Below are 19272 nucleotides of genomic sequence, written 5' to 3' on the forward strand. Positions count from 1 at the left end.
AGTACTGCCATATATGCTACCTAGACACAAATTTTTAGTAATTTAATAAGAAACACATATTTATCCCCTCCTCTCCTTTGATGCTTCCGTAAGATTTAAATCGTGCCATATATACTTAGAAAAAGTACCATTTCTAAAATTTGAATCATATTCCTGTAAATAATATCCATAAAAGCAATTTTTGCATAAAAAATTTTTCAAGTTGATATTGCTTTTTGTTTCATCGGTATACTAAAATAATGAGTCTGCAGAAATGATACCCTTGCATTTTTGCAGGCATGTATACAGCAGAAATATTTCTAGATGAATAAAGTATACAGACATAGAAATTGCTTTCCTCTATGTTTATTTCAATCATATCAAGTACAAGAATAAAATGGTCAAATACAATTTTCAAGTTTCAAAAATAAAAATAGAAACTAAATAAAAATTTATTACAAAAACAAGATCTCTGCTTTGCTATTGCATGAAAAGTTTTTGATTACATTCAAATGTATTTTAAAAGAATATAACAATAATATAATTTGGGCACACTGATTAACAAATTTCAAGGGTATAAAAGGGTATTAAAATTATTAACATAATAAAAAATGTAATTTTTTTTCTTATATCCAAGTTGAAATTTACCACTAGCGTCAACTTAAATTTGCAAATACAGTTAACATACAGCACACAGAAAAAAACTAAGGAACGAAAGAGGTGTCGAAAAATCATGTCGACACTTAAAAAATGAATCAATTGGTTTTCCTAAAAATTTTCCTTTGTTATAGAACCCTATAAATGATCTTAAAATGTTTTAAAATATTCAATAAAATAGTATTTAAAAAAAATTTAAGTTAAATTAAAAATGAATTTTTAAAATTAATTAGAAAAAATTTTAAATTTTTGTGTACTCTTAATGCAAATTTATACTTATCATTATTTTCATGTAAAATATAAATACCTATAAACAATGCAAATACTTAATGAAATAAATGCACATTTATTGCTACTATTTTAATACGTTAAAAATGTTTTAAAACAATTAAATTGTTTTGCATAAATATTCCAAGAATATATTTTTATTGAAATATGTTTCGCATATTTAAATACTTTCATAGATAAAATTTTCATTTGTTGCAATAGATATATTTTTAAAATATATTAAACTATATAATTAATTCATTTAAAAATTATTGTGTTTTAAAAACTAATAATGGAATAAAGGAAAATTCAAATATTTTAAAATATTACATATTTAAAAACCAATATTTTTACCAAATAGGTTCTATTATTACGAATTATAAGTTAGTTACAACAAAATATTGTTATAATTGTGTTATGTTTCAACACAGAATCAGTCTCAACATATTGGGATTATAGCAAACAGTGAATCTTATCATTTTAGGTCTTATTTATAAACCTAAAATGATATTGGATAAAATAATATAAAATGATACCGGATTTTATTTTTATTCATAATTTACTAGTATTATTTTTATTTTATTTATAATTTACTTTTATTTATAATTAACTTATATTGCTTATATTTATAACTTACTTTTATACATAATTTACTTTTATTTTATTCTTAATTTATGTTTATTACTTTCATCAATAATTTATTGATATTTCATATATTTATAGCTTAATTATTTATTTTTTTTAAATTTATAATTTACTTACAATATATCGATATTTTTAATACTTAATGTTAANCATAATTTACTTTTATTTTATTCTTAATTTATGTTTATTACTTTCATCAATAATTTATTGATATTTCATATATTTATTACTTAATTATTTATTTTTTTTAAATTTATAATTTACTTTCATAACTCTTATTTTACTTATAATTTACTTACAATATATCGATATTTTTAATACTTAATGTTAAAAATTACTATAAAATATTTTAGATCATTTATTTTTACAATGTAAAATGAATATTTCAAGTTTCTATATCACATTTATGCAAATAATTCCCCTTCATAAAATTCATTTCATTAACTTTATAAATTATCAATGAAGATAGAAAAAAATTACAATAATATACTTTCTAATGAATTGTCGTTATAATGTAAATAATGTTTATATAATATATTATGTAAATAATGCTTATGTCGTTATAATGTTTCTAAATGAATTGTCGTTATAATGTAAAATAAGTACTCTTAATGCAAATTAAGAGTACTTATGAGTACTTATTAGTAAAAATTACAATAAGAGTACTTATTTAAGAGAGCTCAAATTTGAGCAGTTTCTAATTCTGAATGTAAAAGAACTGTAATATTTCACAAATAAGTAATTATCATTGGTAAAAAATTGCAATTATATATTCTAAATATTCCTAAGTTTTAAGTTGTACAAAGTATTTCCATTTTTATTCGTAAGTTGCTTTTTTTTTAAAGTAATAAGAAATTGATATTTTTTACCAGTTATTAATAAAGCTAGTAAATAATACAATTAAATATTTTAAATATTTAACGATTACAATATAAAAATAGTACGTCTTTAGCTTACAATTTGGAAAATCATTTATATGCTTATTTATAAGTTGTTTTTATCCATGCTTCAACATCGTCACATGCTTCAAATTTGCATCCATCTACTATGAATTTTCCATTTACAATTTTCCACTGAAAATTTACATTTTGTTTTATTTGATCAAGCAGAAAATTTACTATAGCTTTACGAGGATCGTTTTCAAGTGTAGATTCATTTTCTGTGTTTTTTTCCTTTAAAGATAATTGTTGATTGCCTTCGTTATCAATACTTTTGTTCTTCATAGATGTTAGTTGATCGACTTCGATTTCATCGCTCTTGTTCTTCATAGAAATTTGTTGAATGCCCTTCTTTTCCTCCAAATCTGACTCAATTTTAACAATTCCAGCTCGCTTTTCAGACGAACGAAATTGTGGAAAAGCTTTTGCTGATAGCATTTTGCAATTGAAAAATGTTGATGATTCTGTGGTATTGTTCCGATCTTGTACTAATCCCATTGCAAAGTCACCTTCAGTTTGAGCAACGGTTTCTTGTAAGTTATCAGATGGATGTTCATCTCTATTTATATCAGCTGAAACTTTTTCACCAGCTACATCATCTTTCGAGTCCACTGAACATTTTTTAAAGTCAGTTTCATCCACAGGAGCATTTTCAGGGCACTTGGTCATCAAAACTGTTTGTCCAATGCACGTGTCTCCATTTTTGATTCGATTTGGTTTATCTTCGAGTGCGAGTTTCTCCTTGGGCAAAATGGAATTCTCTTCCGACGCACTCAATTTTTCGTTAGACGTATTGGATTGTTCGTCAGGCAAGCAAGATTGTTCTTCAAGCAAACTCGATTGTTCGCTAGGAAGACTGAATTTCTTTTCAGGCAGATTGGATTGTTCTTCAGATGTTTCAGATTGCAATTTGAAAGTGGAATTAGATGCTGATGCTATCAAATGGTCTTGAATAGACATTGATATTAGTGCAAACGATAATGCTTCAGCTGAGCCTCCAGTCTCTTTGTGTTCTTCTCCAGAAATCAGCTGTTCATCAGCAGTTTTAACAGATAATCCTTCATATGTCGATTCTACATTTCCTGTTGCATATTTCTCTTCAAGAAAACACACTTCTTCACACAAATCAAAAGTCTGATCGTCAAAAAGAACCCGAGTTTCATTGGGGCTCTCTGATTTATGGCGTTGATGATCAGGATACAAAAGAGACTTAGGGGATGGTTCTGAAACAACAGGCTGGCAGCTTGAGTTTATGTTATAGAAATTCGAACTGTTTCCACAAATCCTTTCAAATTGATTTCTGTTATTATTTGCCCCGTTAGAAGAATTTTGGATGTCTGTATAAGTATTGGTTAACTGTTCATTGCAGTTTGTACGAGCAAAACTTTGAACCGATGTTCTGGGTGTGTTCTGCATCCGAAACGGTTGACTTTTTGAAGTTGATGCTATATTATAGGAATTTGTATTCTTCCCAAGCACGTAATTATTCAAAGTTTGTCGATCAGAATATCCATATATAGGAGAACTGTTTATCCAGCTGTTACTGTGATGATTCTCGGGAGTACTGGTGCAAGTTTCAGGGTATAATTTTCCAAATCTATCTCCTTCCGTCACGTGGAGTATATCAGGAGAAGTTTTGTTGCAATTTATGCCCATCAATGCTTCGAAAGGGTTCGGATTTTCGTCAAACGGCTCCAGCTTAATGGGTGTTGCAGAAAGATTTCGAATCATAGCCTGCTGGGACTGCTCATACGTGTATGGATTGCTTGAATAAGGCGATTCTATGTCCCTCACAAAAGAACTACCATCAAAATTGTTAGATTTAAATTGGTTTACAGAAGTTGTACTGGAACATCTTGAAATTGGATACGAAGCCATTTGGTTCAAATTTGAAATCGGTTCAATGGACTGATGATGATAACTCGAACTCGGCATCCTAAAATTACTTGCATAAGGAGAAACAGCGATGACTGGGTAGTCATTCAGAGCTGCTTGATTATTTTCAGCATTAACGGAATCAGGGATGGAATTAAGGTTGCTGTAGGATGTACCAGTAGAAGGCTTGCTGATTGCTGGTGCTTTGCTGTAATTATGGAAATTACTCATCATGTTATTCAAAATTTGAGGTTGGCCAAAAGGAAATTCGTTTTCATTCGGAATAGAACTGTTAACCATGCCATTTTTCTGATATATAGGAACGTATATCCTGCCACCATTTATTTTAATTTCAAACAGATCCTCAGAGCCATCTAACTTTAAAAAAACTTTATCACTAGGACTACTGATGAATATCTTACCATCATTATCTTGCGCGTATGAGAGAGATGCTGCTATGTCCAAATTCATTTCATTCAATTTAATGTCATTTATAACTTTGTCGGTTTCCGTAACATTTAGAAATTTGTCATCTTTCACTAAAATCTGATTCCAATATTTTTGACTGCTTGTTGGCCCTGGCTGCTGAGTTCCATTTTGTCTGCTGCTTCCATTAACATATTGTCCTGTTGCTCTTGCTGGTGATGGTAGATCAGTTAGATTGATTTTAATGTCCGATTTGTCTTCAAATCCTTGATAAGAATTGAAGGCTTGTGAGGTAGAAGGGTTTTGATTCCCACTTTGTCGTTTCGGTCTTCCTCGCTTTCTTGGTATAGGTATCTCCTCTGGTTGATTTGGAAGTGGGATTCTCTTCGGATTTGCAATAGAATTCTTGAGGCATCTAGAAGAGCGTATGTTATCGTGTGATATTGTAATCATATCTTTTCTGAGGCCTAACTCTTGATAGGTATTGTTGCGAAATGAAGAGCCTAGAACATAGGAGTTGCTATGAATGGGTGAAAGGGCCTTTCTAGGCTCAAAGGTGACATTGTCTTCTTCTTTTACACGTTTAGATTGTCTGGTTCCCTTTTTCAGTTTCATTCCAGGTTCCTTTTCAATGTCTTCTGAATCATCCTGGTTTTCTATTGCTGCATAGTTAATAGATCGCTTACTTCTTCTTTTGGAACGACGTTTTTCGTAGTCAGTAGCAAATTTTTTAAACTGAAAGAAATAAAAAATTTTGATTAATTCTGGGACGTTAAGTTTCTGAACAATAAGGTATACACAAACTTAAATACATTACAGATGAAGTAATTGATAGAAAAAAGTTAAGGACAAGATAAACACTCTGGACAACCATTACGAAATATCTTGCTTACAGCGGGTGGATTGAGAATCTAGCCGACTTGAAGGCAAGCATCACACACCGCATTTATTGCATCAGGACATATATCCTCTGATCTAATGTGGAGCATGCCGTTCTACGCTTCCAATTAGTAGCAAAATAAAGCGGAGGACACAACTTACGCCTTAATAATCAGATGTTTGTCCCGTGAAACTCTTCATTCCTTTTTTTCTTTGGATTATCACTGTTGTAGCTGTAAACACGTATATTTGTGTTTTCGCTATTAAATTTTTAGTAAGCCCCTGAACTCTATTACTTCCTTTTGGCTAACAACATTCCCGTGTGTAAAGAATACATTTTTGGTCTTTCTCCTGACAGTGCCATCAATTGGAACTATTTTTTGCTCCGCGTAACAAAATTCCATTGCCACACGATTGTTCTGCTAAAACATCAAGTCATTCTGACGAGTAGTTTAAAGATTATCGGTTTTTGAAATCGTAACTTAAATTATAATCATCCTTTATAAATTTCCTTTGTTAATTTATATAATTTTTCCATGTGCAAATCCATTTCGGGCCAATCCGTGGCTAAAATTACCTACTAAAAATTTTTTCTTTGTTAATTTTTATAACCTTTCCATGTGCAAATCCATTCCGGCAAATCCGTGGCTAAAATTATTTACTAAAAATTTCTGTATTAATTTTTCCATGTGCAAATCCATTTCGGGCAATTCCGTGTTAAAATTATCTACAAATATTTTTTTCTTTGATAATTTATATAATTTTTCCATGTGCAAATCCATTTCGGGCAAATCCGTGGCTAAAATTAATTGCAAAACATGCAATTTATGTTTCTCTTTTTTATTTTTTCTTAAATGAGTATTTATTTTCTAATATTATTTATGTTCAACTATTTAAATTATCCAGTATAATATTACCTTGCGCACATCCATTTCGGGCCCATCCTTGGTAACTAACAAATCAATGCACAGCATAGCAAATCACTTCAGCAATGCAGAAAGAACGGCACTTTAAAAACCTCTAGTTACACTCAATTTGCGCTTTAGTTTTCATATTTTGTAATCTGGCAATCTTGTTGCGAAGATATTTTTAAATCATTCTTGAAAAATTTCCCGTTTATGTAAGTACATCTGATATCGCTACTCGCATTATAGTTTTTGTTTTGTTTAATACTGTTTTTTTTTCTTTTTATTTTATTTTATTATTTGTTTTTACGTGTTATTTTTACTTATTGTGTTCTATTTTATTTGTTGTAATTTTTGTAAAAAAAAATTTTGAGTGCTCCTCACACTATTGTATTTTGCTTTGGCTATATTGATACAATATCAGAAAGCACTATTTTTTGCAGATATAATCGTGTGGGCTGATAAAAAGATTATATCTTTTATTTTCCGGTTTTTTAAAAAAAATATTTCATCATTTTCCTTTTTAAATCAGTCGTTTCTTATTTTTTTCATTATTATTTCACCCCCCCCCTTTTGCATATGTCTATAATTTTCCTTTGTTTTATCCTCATTTTGAACTTATATATATATATATATTTTAAGAAAAAAATTAGAAAAAAATATTAATTAAAAAATGTTTATGCTTTAACAGATGCGTTTCCAGGCTGAAACATGTCCAAATATCAACGTTACTTATCGGCCAACATATAATTAGCTGTTTATTAATGATTTCATTGGCTAACATTGCATCCACGTTATAACACTAACCAAGAGTTGAAACAAGAAGCTTTTAACTCTTTCACTTATTTTAATTTGCTTAAACATTAATAGTAGGCAGTTGAGGCAAAAAGTTTTGATATCACAATTGAATGGCAATTTTTTACTGACATTTAATTGCAGGCTTACTTTAAATTACTTGCTGCTTTAATATTAGATACGATTTTGTAAACAGATAAAAAAAAACTCATTTACATAAAACAATGCAAATAGTAGATAACAGAGATTAATTATTTAGTTTGTCAACGTCGACATCGATGATAACGATGCAAAAACAGAATGTTATAATTCAGTTCATATGGAACATTCACAGGAAAAATGCAAGTTTGAGTTTTTAAAAAAAAATTAATTAAAGTGCATGAAAAGGTTTGAAAATTTTTACCTTTAATCGAAGTATGTAATGACATAAAAAAAAATATCCGGAAATAAAACCTAACATTTAAACAAAATAAGTTTGGGAATATTGTTTTAAGGGTGTTCTTTGCTTTTCTTTAATCTTAAAAATTAAAGCTTTCTGGAATTTCAAAGTGAGCAAATTTATAATCTAAATTATGAATCCACTAATCTTAATAAATTTGTTATAGGTTTGATAAATGAATCGAAATTGCCTGTTAGCATCGTTGCAATAGATAAGAAAACTTATAGTTCAACCTTTTGCACTCCAAATACTTTAATATGCTGTTTTAACTAATGTAACAACTTAATCATTAAATCTATCTATCTTATCTATCATATATCTTATCTCTCGATATTATTTATCTTATCTATCTTATTTATCTTATCTATCTTATTTATCTTATTTATCTTATCTATCTTATTTATCTTATCTATCTTATTTATCTTATCTATCTTATTTATTTTATCTATCTATTTTATCTATCTCACTCACTCATGTATGCATGTATAGCACAATAAATACAAAAAGGATAAAAAAAAAGAGTAAAAGGAAGAAAATTTGTAAGTTTAATTTACTGTGCATAAGCTGCAAGTATAAATATAGAGAGAATAAATAAGTTCGAATTATAAGTAAGCATAAATAAGTTCAAAATATAGAGATAAAATAAATTCAAAATATAAAGAAAACATGGAAAAAATTTCAGACTAATGAGAAGATAAAAAGAAAATTAAAGTAAAATAACATTGAAAAAATAAAAATATAATAAAAATACGGGGGGGGGATAGAATCTCTTCTTCAGCTCATACGATTGTATCCACAAAAAGGAGTGCTTTCTAATATTGTATAAATATAGCTAAGCAAAAGTTATCAATACAATAGAGTAAAGAGCACTGAAAAAAAATTTTGAAATAAAATAGAACACATCAAGTAATAAAAATCACGTAAAAAACATAAAATAAAATGTAAAGAAAAAACAGAACAAGACACAAAACGAAATCTATAAAGCGAGTAGCGAATTCAAATGAACTTACATGGATGAGAAACTTTCGGAAATGATTTAAAATATTTTTTTAATACAATTGCCAGATTACGAAATATGAAAACAGAAAAACAAAGTGAGCTAAAAGCGTAAATAAAGGGATTTTGTTTTATAAGGCTATCTTACTGTAGTATCCAGTTGGGTTCAAAATTGACTCGACACGGGTCCAAAAGAACATGCACTGAAGGACTAATATTGGTCCTAGAATGGCCTATATAGGACCTACATTGGCCAATATAGAACGTAAATTGGCTAAATGGGTATAAAATATCACGTGAATCTGACAATTCTATATAGGACCGATATTGGTTGTAAAGTGGCTGTAACATATCTGGTTCTAGTGAATCGTAAAATTCTACATATGGCCAATATCGGAAAAATAAAGGTCCTTTGAACCCTTACTGAGCCTAGATTCATGAATATTGGCCCGATGCGGGCCAAAGTTGTCTTGCTGCTATGGAAGAGCCAACGTAAAAATGCGTAAATAACAATAATTCTTTTAATGCTTACCACTTTTTGGCTACTCCTTTTGACATAGCACAACAGATCTTCCCTATCAGCCCTGAAACAGCTGTGCTTGAATTCCCACATTCTAAAATACAAAATAAATAAATAAATAAAATAATAATGATAAACAAACGGGGAAACCAATCTACAAAATACATAGAAAAATAAAATCAAGTGCATCGAAAGTGGTAAAATTATAACTATCATAAAAGATATTATAACTTATTAAAAAAATATTAGGTCCGCATGTCTGTTGGGCTATCACTTTTTTAACACCGTTTTAAAATTACTTGTTATTTGGCTAAAATTGTTTGAAAAGAACTATAAATATTGAGAAACACACTTTTAGTACATAATTGCTCATTGAAAAATTGTAACAGCAGATCCATTGAAAAATTTATTCTTCAGAAATTATTGATTCCATGATAATTCTGTCGTCGGCGAATTGAATTATTCAACTTTTTGCAATAAAAAACCGCCGTAATTTAGCCAGAGTTTGTTGATTTAAATCAACTTGATTTAAACCAAATGATTTCTTTTTAAAAATCATTGTTTTAAATCAACTGATTTTTTTTGTAAATATATATTGATTTAAAAAAATGTTTTAAAAAGTGTTTTAAATTATTGATACTTTTATTATTTTCTTTTCTCAATTTTGAAATTTATTTTAATTAAATTGCTCTATTAATTAATTTTAGTTAACGAAATTTCTTTCTTTCTTTCTTGGTGTGTGTTAAATTCCAACACATTTGGAATTACATTTTTAAAAATCTTTTGATTCTTGAGATTAAAAGTACAGATTAAAGTAAACATTTACTGCTGTCTTAATGGAGACTTGCATAGCTGTAGAAAATAATTAATAAACATGAATTTTTTTAACAAAAAAAAGAATGTTAATTAAAATTCTACCTTTTAATTGAAAAGGCATGGAATTAAAATCTACATTATATTTTACTGGTGTCAAATCTATATTTTTGAAGCTTGAGTTTATCTTGAAAAGAAATTACCCTAATATGCATAAATTGGATTTAAATTCTCTATTTCATCTAGTCTTTAAATTTGAATCATGCATTTGTTTCAAAATGGTTGCTATGCATTCAAAGCTATGTATTGTAAAGAAAACAGTTTTTGGGTAGTTAGAGCTTCTACAATATTGTTAAAATATAGTTTTAATATTTAATTTTGATTAAACATTTATGAAGTTTTTCTAATCATAAATCAAAGTTCTTACAGTGTTAGATCTGATTTAAATAAAAAAAATCCAATTTAAATAAAAATAAAAATATGATTTTTTTTCTTTTTTTTTTTAAATCAAAAAAAAATCACGAACCCTGAATTTAGCCAAGCGCCACGTTGAAAAGAAAATTCGTCCTGGTACTCTCTTATCAACTTGGCACTTTTTTTTTTTAGATTTTTTGCACATCAATTAATATTAATTTAATAACGATTATTCTTGAGCCGCGATGGCTCAGGGGATAGAGCGTTCGCCTTCTAATGATGTGTTCCGGGTTCGAATTCCACATCCGGCTTGCACAGATCACAGTGGTGACGTTAAATATCCTCAGTGGTAGATGGATCATGGGTAAGAGTCCCCTTGCCGTCAGGCTTTCCGTGAGAGGTTTTTGTGGTAGCAATGCAACAAAGGTAGTTGAAAATGTAAACGGACTAACATTATTTTTTAGTTATTAGTCCTTTGGATCAGTGACTAAATTTTCTTAATTTCTATCCCTGCAATAAAAAGCCACTGAAGCCTTTGCAGCAAATTCATTTTCACTGTCAAATTCTTTGCAGTAATGTTTATTTAATTACAGTGATTTAGTAAATATTGCTCCAAAAATTACGCATATCAGAAAATGTTATTTTATTACACTTATTTTTAAGTTTAAGTAACATGTTCAATTAAAGCCTAATTACTTAATTGAAATTAATCGCATATTGGATAGAAATAGTATACATTTATATAAAGGGTGGACGATTTCATTATTGGTATTAAAAATTTTTTTATAAATCAAGTTCATTAAAAAATATCTATCCATCATCGTTACAATGTTCTAAATATTAATGTAATATAATTTTGCCTTTTTTTTTCTTCCTTTTTTTTTACTAGAGTTTAATGTTTTTCTTTTTAAGTAAATTTTTACTAATACAGTTTATTTCTTCTTTTTTTTACTATGTATTAAATATTCAAATACTTATTAATGCTCATATGCATTCTCAATATTATTCTTTTAAGTAAATAAGAATTTCGCTATAGTCAAAAAATTACTTTTAAATTTTTAATTCATCTTTCTGCAATATAGTATTTACCAAATATGGTTATTCAGGGGTCTGTCTAGGTTTTACTGAGAGGTACCTATTTTGTGAAAATTTAGACATAATATGTGAAAAATTAAAAATGATATTAAAAAATCAACACAAAAACATATTAAAAATATAGATTTATCGTTTCTTAAGGATAGAAAAATAAAATTTTAAGAAAAAGTACTTTGTGAAACTAACGTTTTTCCTAAAGTTGAATTTGTGAAACTACCGTTTTTCCTAAAATTGAATTTGTGAAGGTACCGCTAAACGGTAGTAAATTCAACGTTTACTGTTAATTTTTCTCCATATTTCTGCAAGCTATTTGCTAGTGCCCGCAAAGAAGAATTATAAAATAGTAAAATTAATGTATTGCACATTTTTAATTAAAAATAATTTAATTAAAATAGGTGGAAAAAAATCTCAGGTTAAGCTTTCGCCGAAAATGAATCTTCAGACATCAGTCTGTGCTTATACTTAAAATTTCAATAAATTTATTTTAATTTGGTCACATAATTTCAGTGAGTATTATTAAGCTAGATGGTTTTGTTTCAAAAAAGCTAAAGAATTAAAAAAAACTTATGCAAAATGAAAAGAAATTCTAATCTACATTTTTTTTATTTATCAAATAGTTAGCTAAGAAGTAATGTAAATATCATTTCTTTCCATTTTTATTCTTTGAGTAAACAGGAATTTTGCTACGGTGAAAAATTATTTCGATGTCTATTTATAAAATTTAATTCCTGTTTCTCTAATGTAAAACTAAATAAATGCATATGCTTGATACTCTTATAACACATTTTAACACAATTAAAATAAAGTTTTAAAAAAAATCTTCTAGAATGTATTTCATTCTTTTTCCTTTAACTTAGTTTTTTTTATAAAGAATGAATTAAAAGTGGTGATGGGATCATGATTTTTTTAAAGGCTTCTGCTATGCTGGAGATAATTCCTTGCATTAAATCAGGAGTCTGTCCAGACATTTCGTGAAAGGTCCGTTTTTGCAAAATTGTGAAAAAATTAGTCGTAATTTGTGAATGTAATTCTTTCAACCAGGGTCCTGCTTTTGTGAATTAGTGCAAATAGGGTCCTGTTATTTTTCAAAAAACTTTTTCAATGAGTTTTTAAATTGTCAAGGCATACAAGATTAGGCTCAACACTGTTAAATTATAATTTAAAAAATTAAATTTTAAAAAATAAACAGCAATCGCTGCTACTAAATTAGAGATGCAACATACAAATATTTGGTATTTAGCCTATACTGCTGAACGCAGAATGTTCAATTCGGACGAATAAAGGAAACAGCGTCTGCCGAAGACAAAATTTAGTTCGTTTATGTCTGTCTTCCCCCCCCCTCCTCCCTGGCCCGTTAACGGACTCAAATTTCTTCTAAACAGACCCCTGATTAAATTCAAGCAAGAATAAAAAAAATAAATAAAATCAATAACTAGAGCTTTTCGACATTTTTAAAATCTGAAGCTATTCAATATAAAATATTTATTCTACATTTTTTTTTCCTCACTTCACATGAAAATAATTAGAATTTTACCGTAAAACTAAGATTAACATGATTAAAAAAATTTAAGAACAAAATTAGTTTGCATTTATGACATATAATTTTACTAAGTAATATCAGTCATCCATAACGCATTCTAACCCCTTTTTTTACTGAACTTAAAAAATCCTTAATATTCAAATCCTCAATTCCGATGTTTCAATGAGTACCTTATAAATTATTATTCATTTTATTATTATTAGCTACATTATTATTATTAAGCTACATTAGGACACAATTTATTGGACACAATTAAGAACATAAGGACACACTACATAAGGACACAATTAAGTTATTACTGAACTTAAAAAATCCTTAATATTCAGATCCTCAATTCCGATGTTTCAATGAGTACCTTATAAATGATTATTTATTTTATTGTTATTAGCTACATTATTATTATTAAGCTACATTAGGACACAATTTATTGGACACAATTAAGAACATAAGGACACACTACATAAGGACACAATTAAGTTATTACTGAACTTAAAAAATCCTTAATATTCAGATCCTCAATTCCAATGAGTATCTTATAAATTATTATTTACTTTATCATTATTAGCTACATTATTATTATTGAGCTACATTAGGACACAATTTATTAAAAATATCTTTGTTCTCACATAGTTATTTACCTTCTAAAATTGTTTGATTTAATTCCTGCAATTGCAAAGAAACGGCCGATGGAGACGAATGACGTCGGTTCGTGAATCACGTGACAGATGAAAACGAAAGTTAGTGTTTTTTGCTTAGAAATAACTTATAAGTAGCACTTTTAGAAAAGTATTAAAATGCTTTCTGGTGGCTTTGAAGGATTCTAAATGCATTGAAATTATAAAAAAAGGGTGTAATTGTCCATGCTTTATAAAAATAAAAGTTTATCCACTGGAAGTAGCAACCAATCAGTAACTTGGGCAAGCGTATCTAAAAATAGATATCCATATAAAACTGAGAGGACTGAAGAGTTTAACTCCACCCCTAACTAATGACGTAACATATCTTTAAACATCTCAAATAATATTCTTCTAGCTTGGTGCAGTAATTATTAAATAGCAGGGGCGTACGCAAGGGAGGGGTTTAGGGGTTTAAACACCCCTTTTGAGCTCAGACAAAATGGTAAAAATAAAAATTTTAGTAGAAATTATGCGGGCTATTATTTTTAAAGATTATATATTTTTATTTGCCTCATGCCTACTTTTTTTTCCCACGGTATTTCTCAAAATACTGAAAAAACGTTTGCTATAATAGAGTTGTACTTTTGAAACCAAATTCGCGTGATACTGTTACGGGCTGGTTCCTTTCTGCCCTGCCAGTCGCGATAGTTTTCGCGAGGTCTTTACGCGATGATTCTGGAATCCTAGACGTTCTGTCGTATTTGAGACAATTCGAGAATTTTGGAGATGCGGTGAAAAATTATATAAAGGGGGGAGCGGAGTACAGTGGAGTTAGTTAGTCAGACTAAGAGTTATCTCTGCCGCTTGTCTTTCGGAGCTTTTCGCTAAATCTGTTTCGTTTTGTCTTAACAACAAGTTAATTCAATCGCCGAACTCGTCGCCGCCACTATTTCGACTAGTGAAGAAATCAGTAACAATACCATTGGAGATACTGTGCTCGTTGAAGTTATTCATTCCAGCTCGAAACTTTGAGATCGTAGCATAGCGGATATTTCTATGCCAATAAATATATATATATATTTGCTGTTCTTGGATCTTTAGGATGCCAAAACGCAAGAATTTAACAATTTTTAATCATTTTGAGAAAAAATCACGACCTGAAATTAGTGAGGTGACAGCATCTAGTACCAATGTAAGTTTTTCTGTTGAACAGAAATGTGATACTTCCGTTGAAGAAAACGTTTCTAGCATAACAAAATCTGATGAATGTGAAAGTGGCCCTCAAAGTGTTACTTCCCACCCATATGACATTGGACTTTTTTCAGAAGATATTACATGCGTTAAGATATTACACTATGTTCTTAAACTTAAAAAATCAAATCGAAATTTAACTAAACAATGCTGTCTAAATAAAAAGTCAAAATTGTTAGCTGTTTAAATTAGGAAAATAATAGTGCTTTATTACATACTCGAATTTCTTTTAGTAATTTCAGAAAATTATGGAACACCCCACCCCCCCTTGAAAAAATTCTGCGTACGCCACTGTTAAATAGAGTAAATGTAAAATCCAAGAACTTTTTTAAAATTCAATTAAGTTTATTCTTTGCGATAACTGAAATGATAAAAAAAATGAAAAAGTAAAACAATTTAATTGTGAAACTCATAATAATACAATTAACTATTTATTACATGATTTGTCCTATTTTTCCTCCATCGACATTTTCTCTCCACTTTCATATACGTTAATTATAATTTTTTAAACAATTTGCAGCCTAACTAAATAATTAGTATTATACGTATTTTTTGCATTTTTTACGGAGAATAATTTTACTACGTGTTTATGGTAAAATTGTTCTTAAATGAAAAATTACTTTTTTTTAAATTAACATAAATTATTTGAAAAACTAAACAATTGTAGAAAAAATAATTTTAAATTATTAAAAAAAACTAATTTTACTATTTGAAATTATTTATAATTTATTTTTAAAAAAACAGTTTTGAAGAAACTAAGTAATCTTCGTAAAAAAAGAATTTTTTTACAGTTTTTAGAACAATATCAAACATGAATCAGTTTATAATAACTTAATTAAAGGCATACATAATTAAAACTTATCATTTGCATACATTCTTAAAAGGAAGTAACATGATTTTGTATATTCCGAATATTTTATTGTAATAACACACGTTTTGGATGGTTTCTAAAATTTAAGTCATTTGATTTAGCAGTATAACTACAATAGAATGTTACGAATTAGTATATACAAAACATCATCCTAGATTTATGTAAAGTTAAATTTATAATTAAAAACAATAATAAATCACTTATCAATACTACTTTCAATATAATTTTCCAAAATAAGTTTGTTATAGTAAAATAATTCAATGCTTATTGTTAAATAAACAAGAAGAAAATTTTTATGATGTTTTTAAAAATAATATTGCATTGTTTAATTTTATAATTACTTCAATACAACTCATTATTTTTTGCATGGATCAAATCTTAAATGCGCATAAAAAAGTAAGATGTTCACTGAAAAATGTTTTTTTTTTGCCAAATTATGTTTGCAAAATTTTTGATTAAACTAAATTTTGAAAATGTTATTTTCAAAATGTCCCAAATAACATTTTAATGCAAGAATGTTACGTAAAAATATTTGCTCAAAAATCTAAATAAATTATTATTAGCAATAAATTTCAAGAATTTGTAGTTAATAAAATATACAAAATTACAGTTGATAGTTTCATAAAGATGACTTAATAAGGCAATTAATTTCATTCAACTATTCGCTACAAATTAATAACTTGTAATTAACTTTCAAGACTATAATAATATGGAAAAACAATTTTGAGTAGTAAAATATACAAAATAATGCAACATGTAATAAAATATTTCACTTCTATAATTTCTGTTTAAAATTGCATTAAGTTATTTGCAATAAAATGCAACAGAATATAGCAAAAAACTGAGATGAATTATTTGCAACATCTTACAGGTAATTTAAAATACTTTAAAAATATAGATAATTTTTGCAATTAAAAACATTATAAAATATGACAGACGCTGTAGTAAAATATTTCGTATTTAAATTGTTTGCTTAAAATCGCAAATAAGCGAAAAAAATTGAGAAAAAAATATTAGAATCATGCTGCAATGAATTGTTTGCAATAGTTATAAAATAGTTTATTGTATTATTAAATTATGAGAAATGCTTGCAGATAAGAATAACGGATGTAAAATTAGACACAGTAAACAATTTTACTAACATAATTTTTACTTGAAATCGTAGTTAAGAGTATTGCATTGTAATATATTGGAGAGGCTCATTTGTAATAACTTGAAAATAGTTTACAGTTGTATTTACTGTTTACAGTATGATGGAAAATATTTACTGTTATGAAAATATGTAAAGAAAAATTATGCAGTAAAGTATTTATAATATTTGCTTTATAATAATATTTGCATAAAATTGCAATGATTTACAGCTGATATTAGCAATAAAAAAACTTATTTTTAATAAATGGAAAAGAAATAACTGCAAAAGTTTATATTGTGTTCAAAATGTGATAAATGTTTGCAAATTCGCAATTAAGTACTTGAAACAAATTGGATAAAAAATTTTTTTCAGTACATTGAAGATAAGGGACAATCATTGCAAAAAAATCATCACAAAAGTTCCAAAATTACAACTGATATACTATCTAGCCACATAATAAACAGAAAACGAAAAATTTCATAAGCAGATTCCTAAAAAAAAATAATTCAAAATGCTGTTTCAAAAATGCTAAAAAAGAAAAACAAAACTTACTTTATTTTATTATCTATTTTCTCAAATTGATAATAAGAAAGTTGACGCAAGACATGTTGATTGCTGGTGACGTTAAACACTTGAGGTATAAAACATTCTTTTTCAATTCCAATACTATCAATCCTAACGGACAAGCCATCCTCTGACCATTGGACGGAATCAACATCTTTGTTCGTGGCCAGGAGCCACAATTTACGAGGAAACAGAACACCGCACAAAGTATCTGCAAACTCCTTAGTTATCATTATTAAACTTTAATTATGTAATTTACGGACAAAATGGCACAGATTTTTAAAATTTAGAAAATGATAAAATTACAAGCAGCCTATTCAGAAGCCAGCAATTAGCAAAATGAAGTTCTTGCTAGGCTAGATGGGCGGTAAATTTGCCCGGGCCTGTACCATATAAGGATTGCACTTGTCCAGATCCTGCATCAGCATGTCCTATTTCATCACATCTCATGTCACCTTGTGTGCAAACTGAATCAAAAATTAAAATGCTAAAAAAAAATTCCCGGGTCGGCAAGCCGTCTAACGGCAGCAAAAATAAGCAAAGTGAAAACAAAAGTTGATCTTTATCGTTTCTTTTTTTGTGGAAAAATGGAAAAAAAATTTTTTTTATTTATTTCATTAAGAGATGATAGGTTTGAATTCCAAAGTCATTTTCGTTTCGTGTTTTTAACGGACAGTTTTGGTTCAGGTTTATATATATTAGAAACCGACATTGGTGTGTGAAAGAAGTTTTGGTTTAGAACAAGGCTGATTTACTTGATTAAAAAACTTCATTGGCTTAAAAATATGCAGATAGAAATAAAAATCCACAGTTTTTAAGTGTTCAAAAATAGTAATTTTGTTTTTCGCTTTTTTTCTTTTATTCAAAGGAAGCTTTATATTTTCAATCACTTTTGATTCTTCTTATTCACGTTTTGCAAGTCTTGAGAATGTGCGTGTTATGAATGTCGACATTAATTTCGATATGCTTAATTTTGAAGCCAATGAAGTTTTTGTTCATTCAAATAATACCTCGCAGCTTCAGTTTTTTGGTATTATCTATTTAATAAAGCTGATTATTTTACTCAATCAAAAAAATGTATATATAATTGTATTGAAGTCTTAGTATCTCTGAAAATTATACAGTTCCTAGATCTCAAAACTTAATATTTTATTTTAGAATCCTCGTTAAAAATTGTAAAAGAAAACACACGCCATGATATTGAAGCTGAAATAAGAAATATTATTATATGTTTAAAATATGACAAGAACAAATTCATAATATTAAATATTTCATTCTTCAAATTCATTATTTTCAAAATAATGAGCAGTTTTTCTTCTCTTTTTTTGCTGGTTAATATATTCATAGTAGTTAATAAACATTTTTTTAATAATGCCTGAGAATTTAAGAAAGAAGATAATAGTTTGAGGTTCCTTAGCCTAAAATAAATAAAGAACAGCTGAATTAATTTATTGCTATACCCGCGAAAACAAACAAAAATCAATATAATACACAAAAATATTTTACATCAAGAGGGATAATACTGATGTGCTGTACGTTTAAATCTAAACAAAATGATAATTATAATAATGTACTGCTGATGAGATAAACGAATGAAGTGTGAAAAAAAATAGGACGAATTGGCGCCATTTCATCTGTAAAGCATAATAACATT

At 27.9% G+C, this 19272-nt stretch overlaps 1 protein-coding gene across 1 annotated transcript; it reads right to left on the minus strand.

Moving 5' to 3' along the window:
• Positions 1-1985: 1985 nt before the first annotated feature.
• Positions 1986-17851, minus strand: LOC107438941 (uncharacterized). The gene is made up of 3 exons (XM_071185832.1): positions 17607-17851; positions 9334-9415; positions 1986-5522 (listed from the first exon to the last, which is right to left on the minus strand). Exons 1-3 carry the CDS (start codon positions 17849-17851, stop codon positions 2529-2531), a joined length of 3321 nt encoding a protein of 1106 aa, XP_071041933.1. The 3' UTR covers positions 1986-2528.
• Positions 17852-19272: the final 1421 nt, after the last annotated feature.

The sequence above is a fragment of the Parasteatoda tepidariorum genome, chromosome 9, assembly GCF_043381705.1.
Source record: "Parasteatoda tepidariorum isolate YZ-2023 chromosome 9, CAS_Ptep_4.0, whole genome shotgun sequence".
Classification (NCBI taxonomy): Eukaryota; Metazoa; Arthropoda; class Arachnida; order Araneae; family Theridiidae; genus Parasteatoda; species Parasteatoda tepidariorum.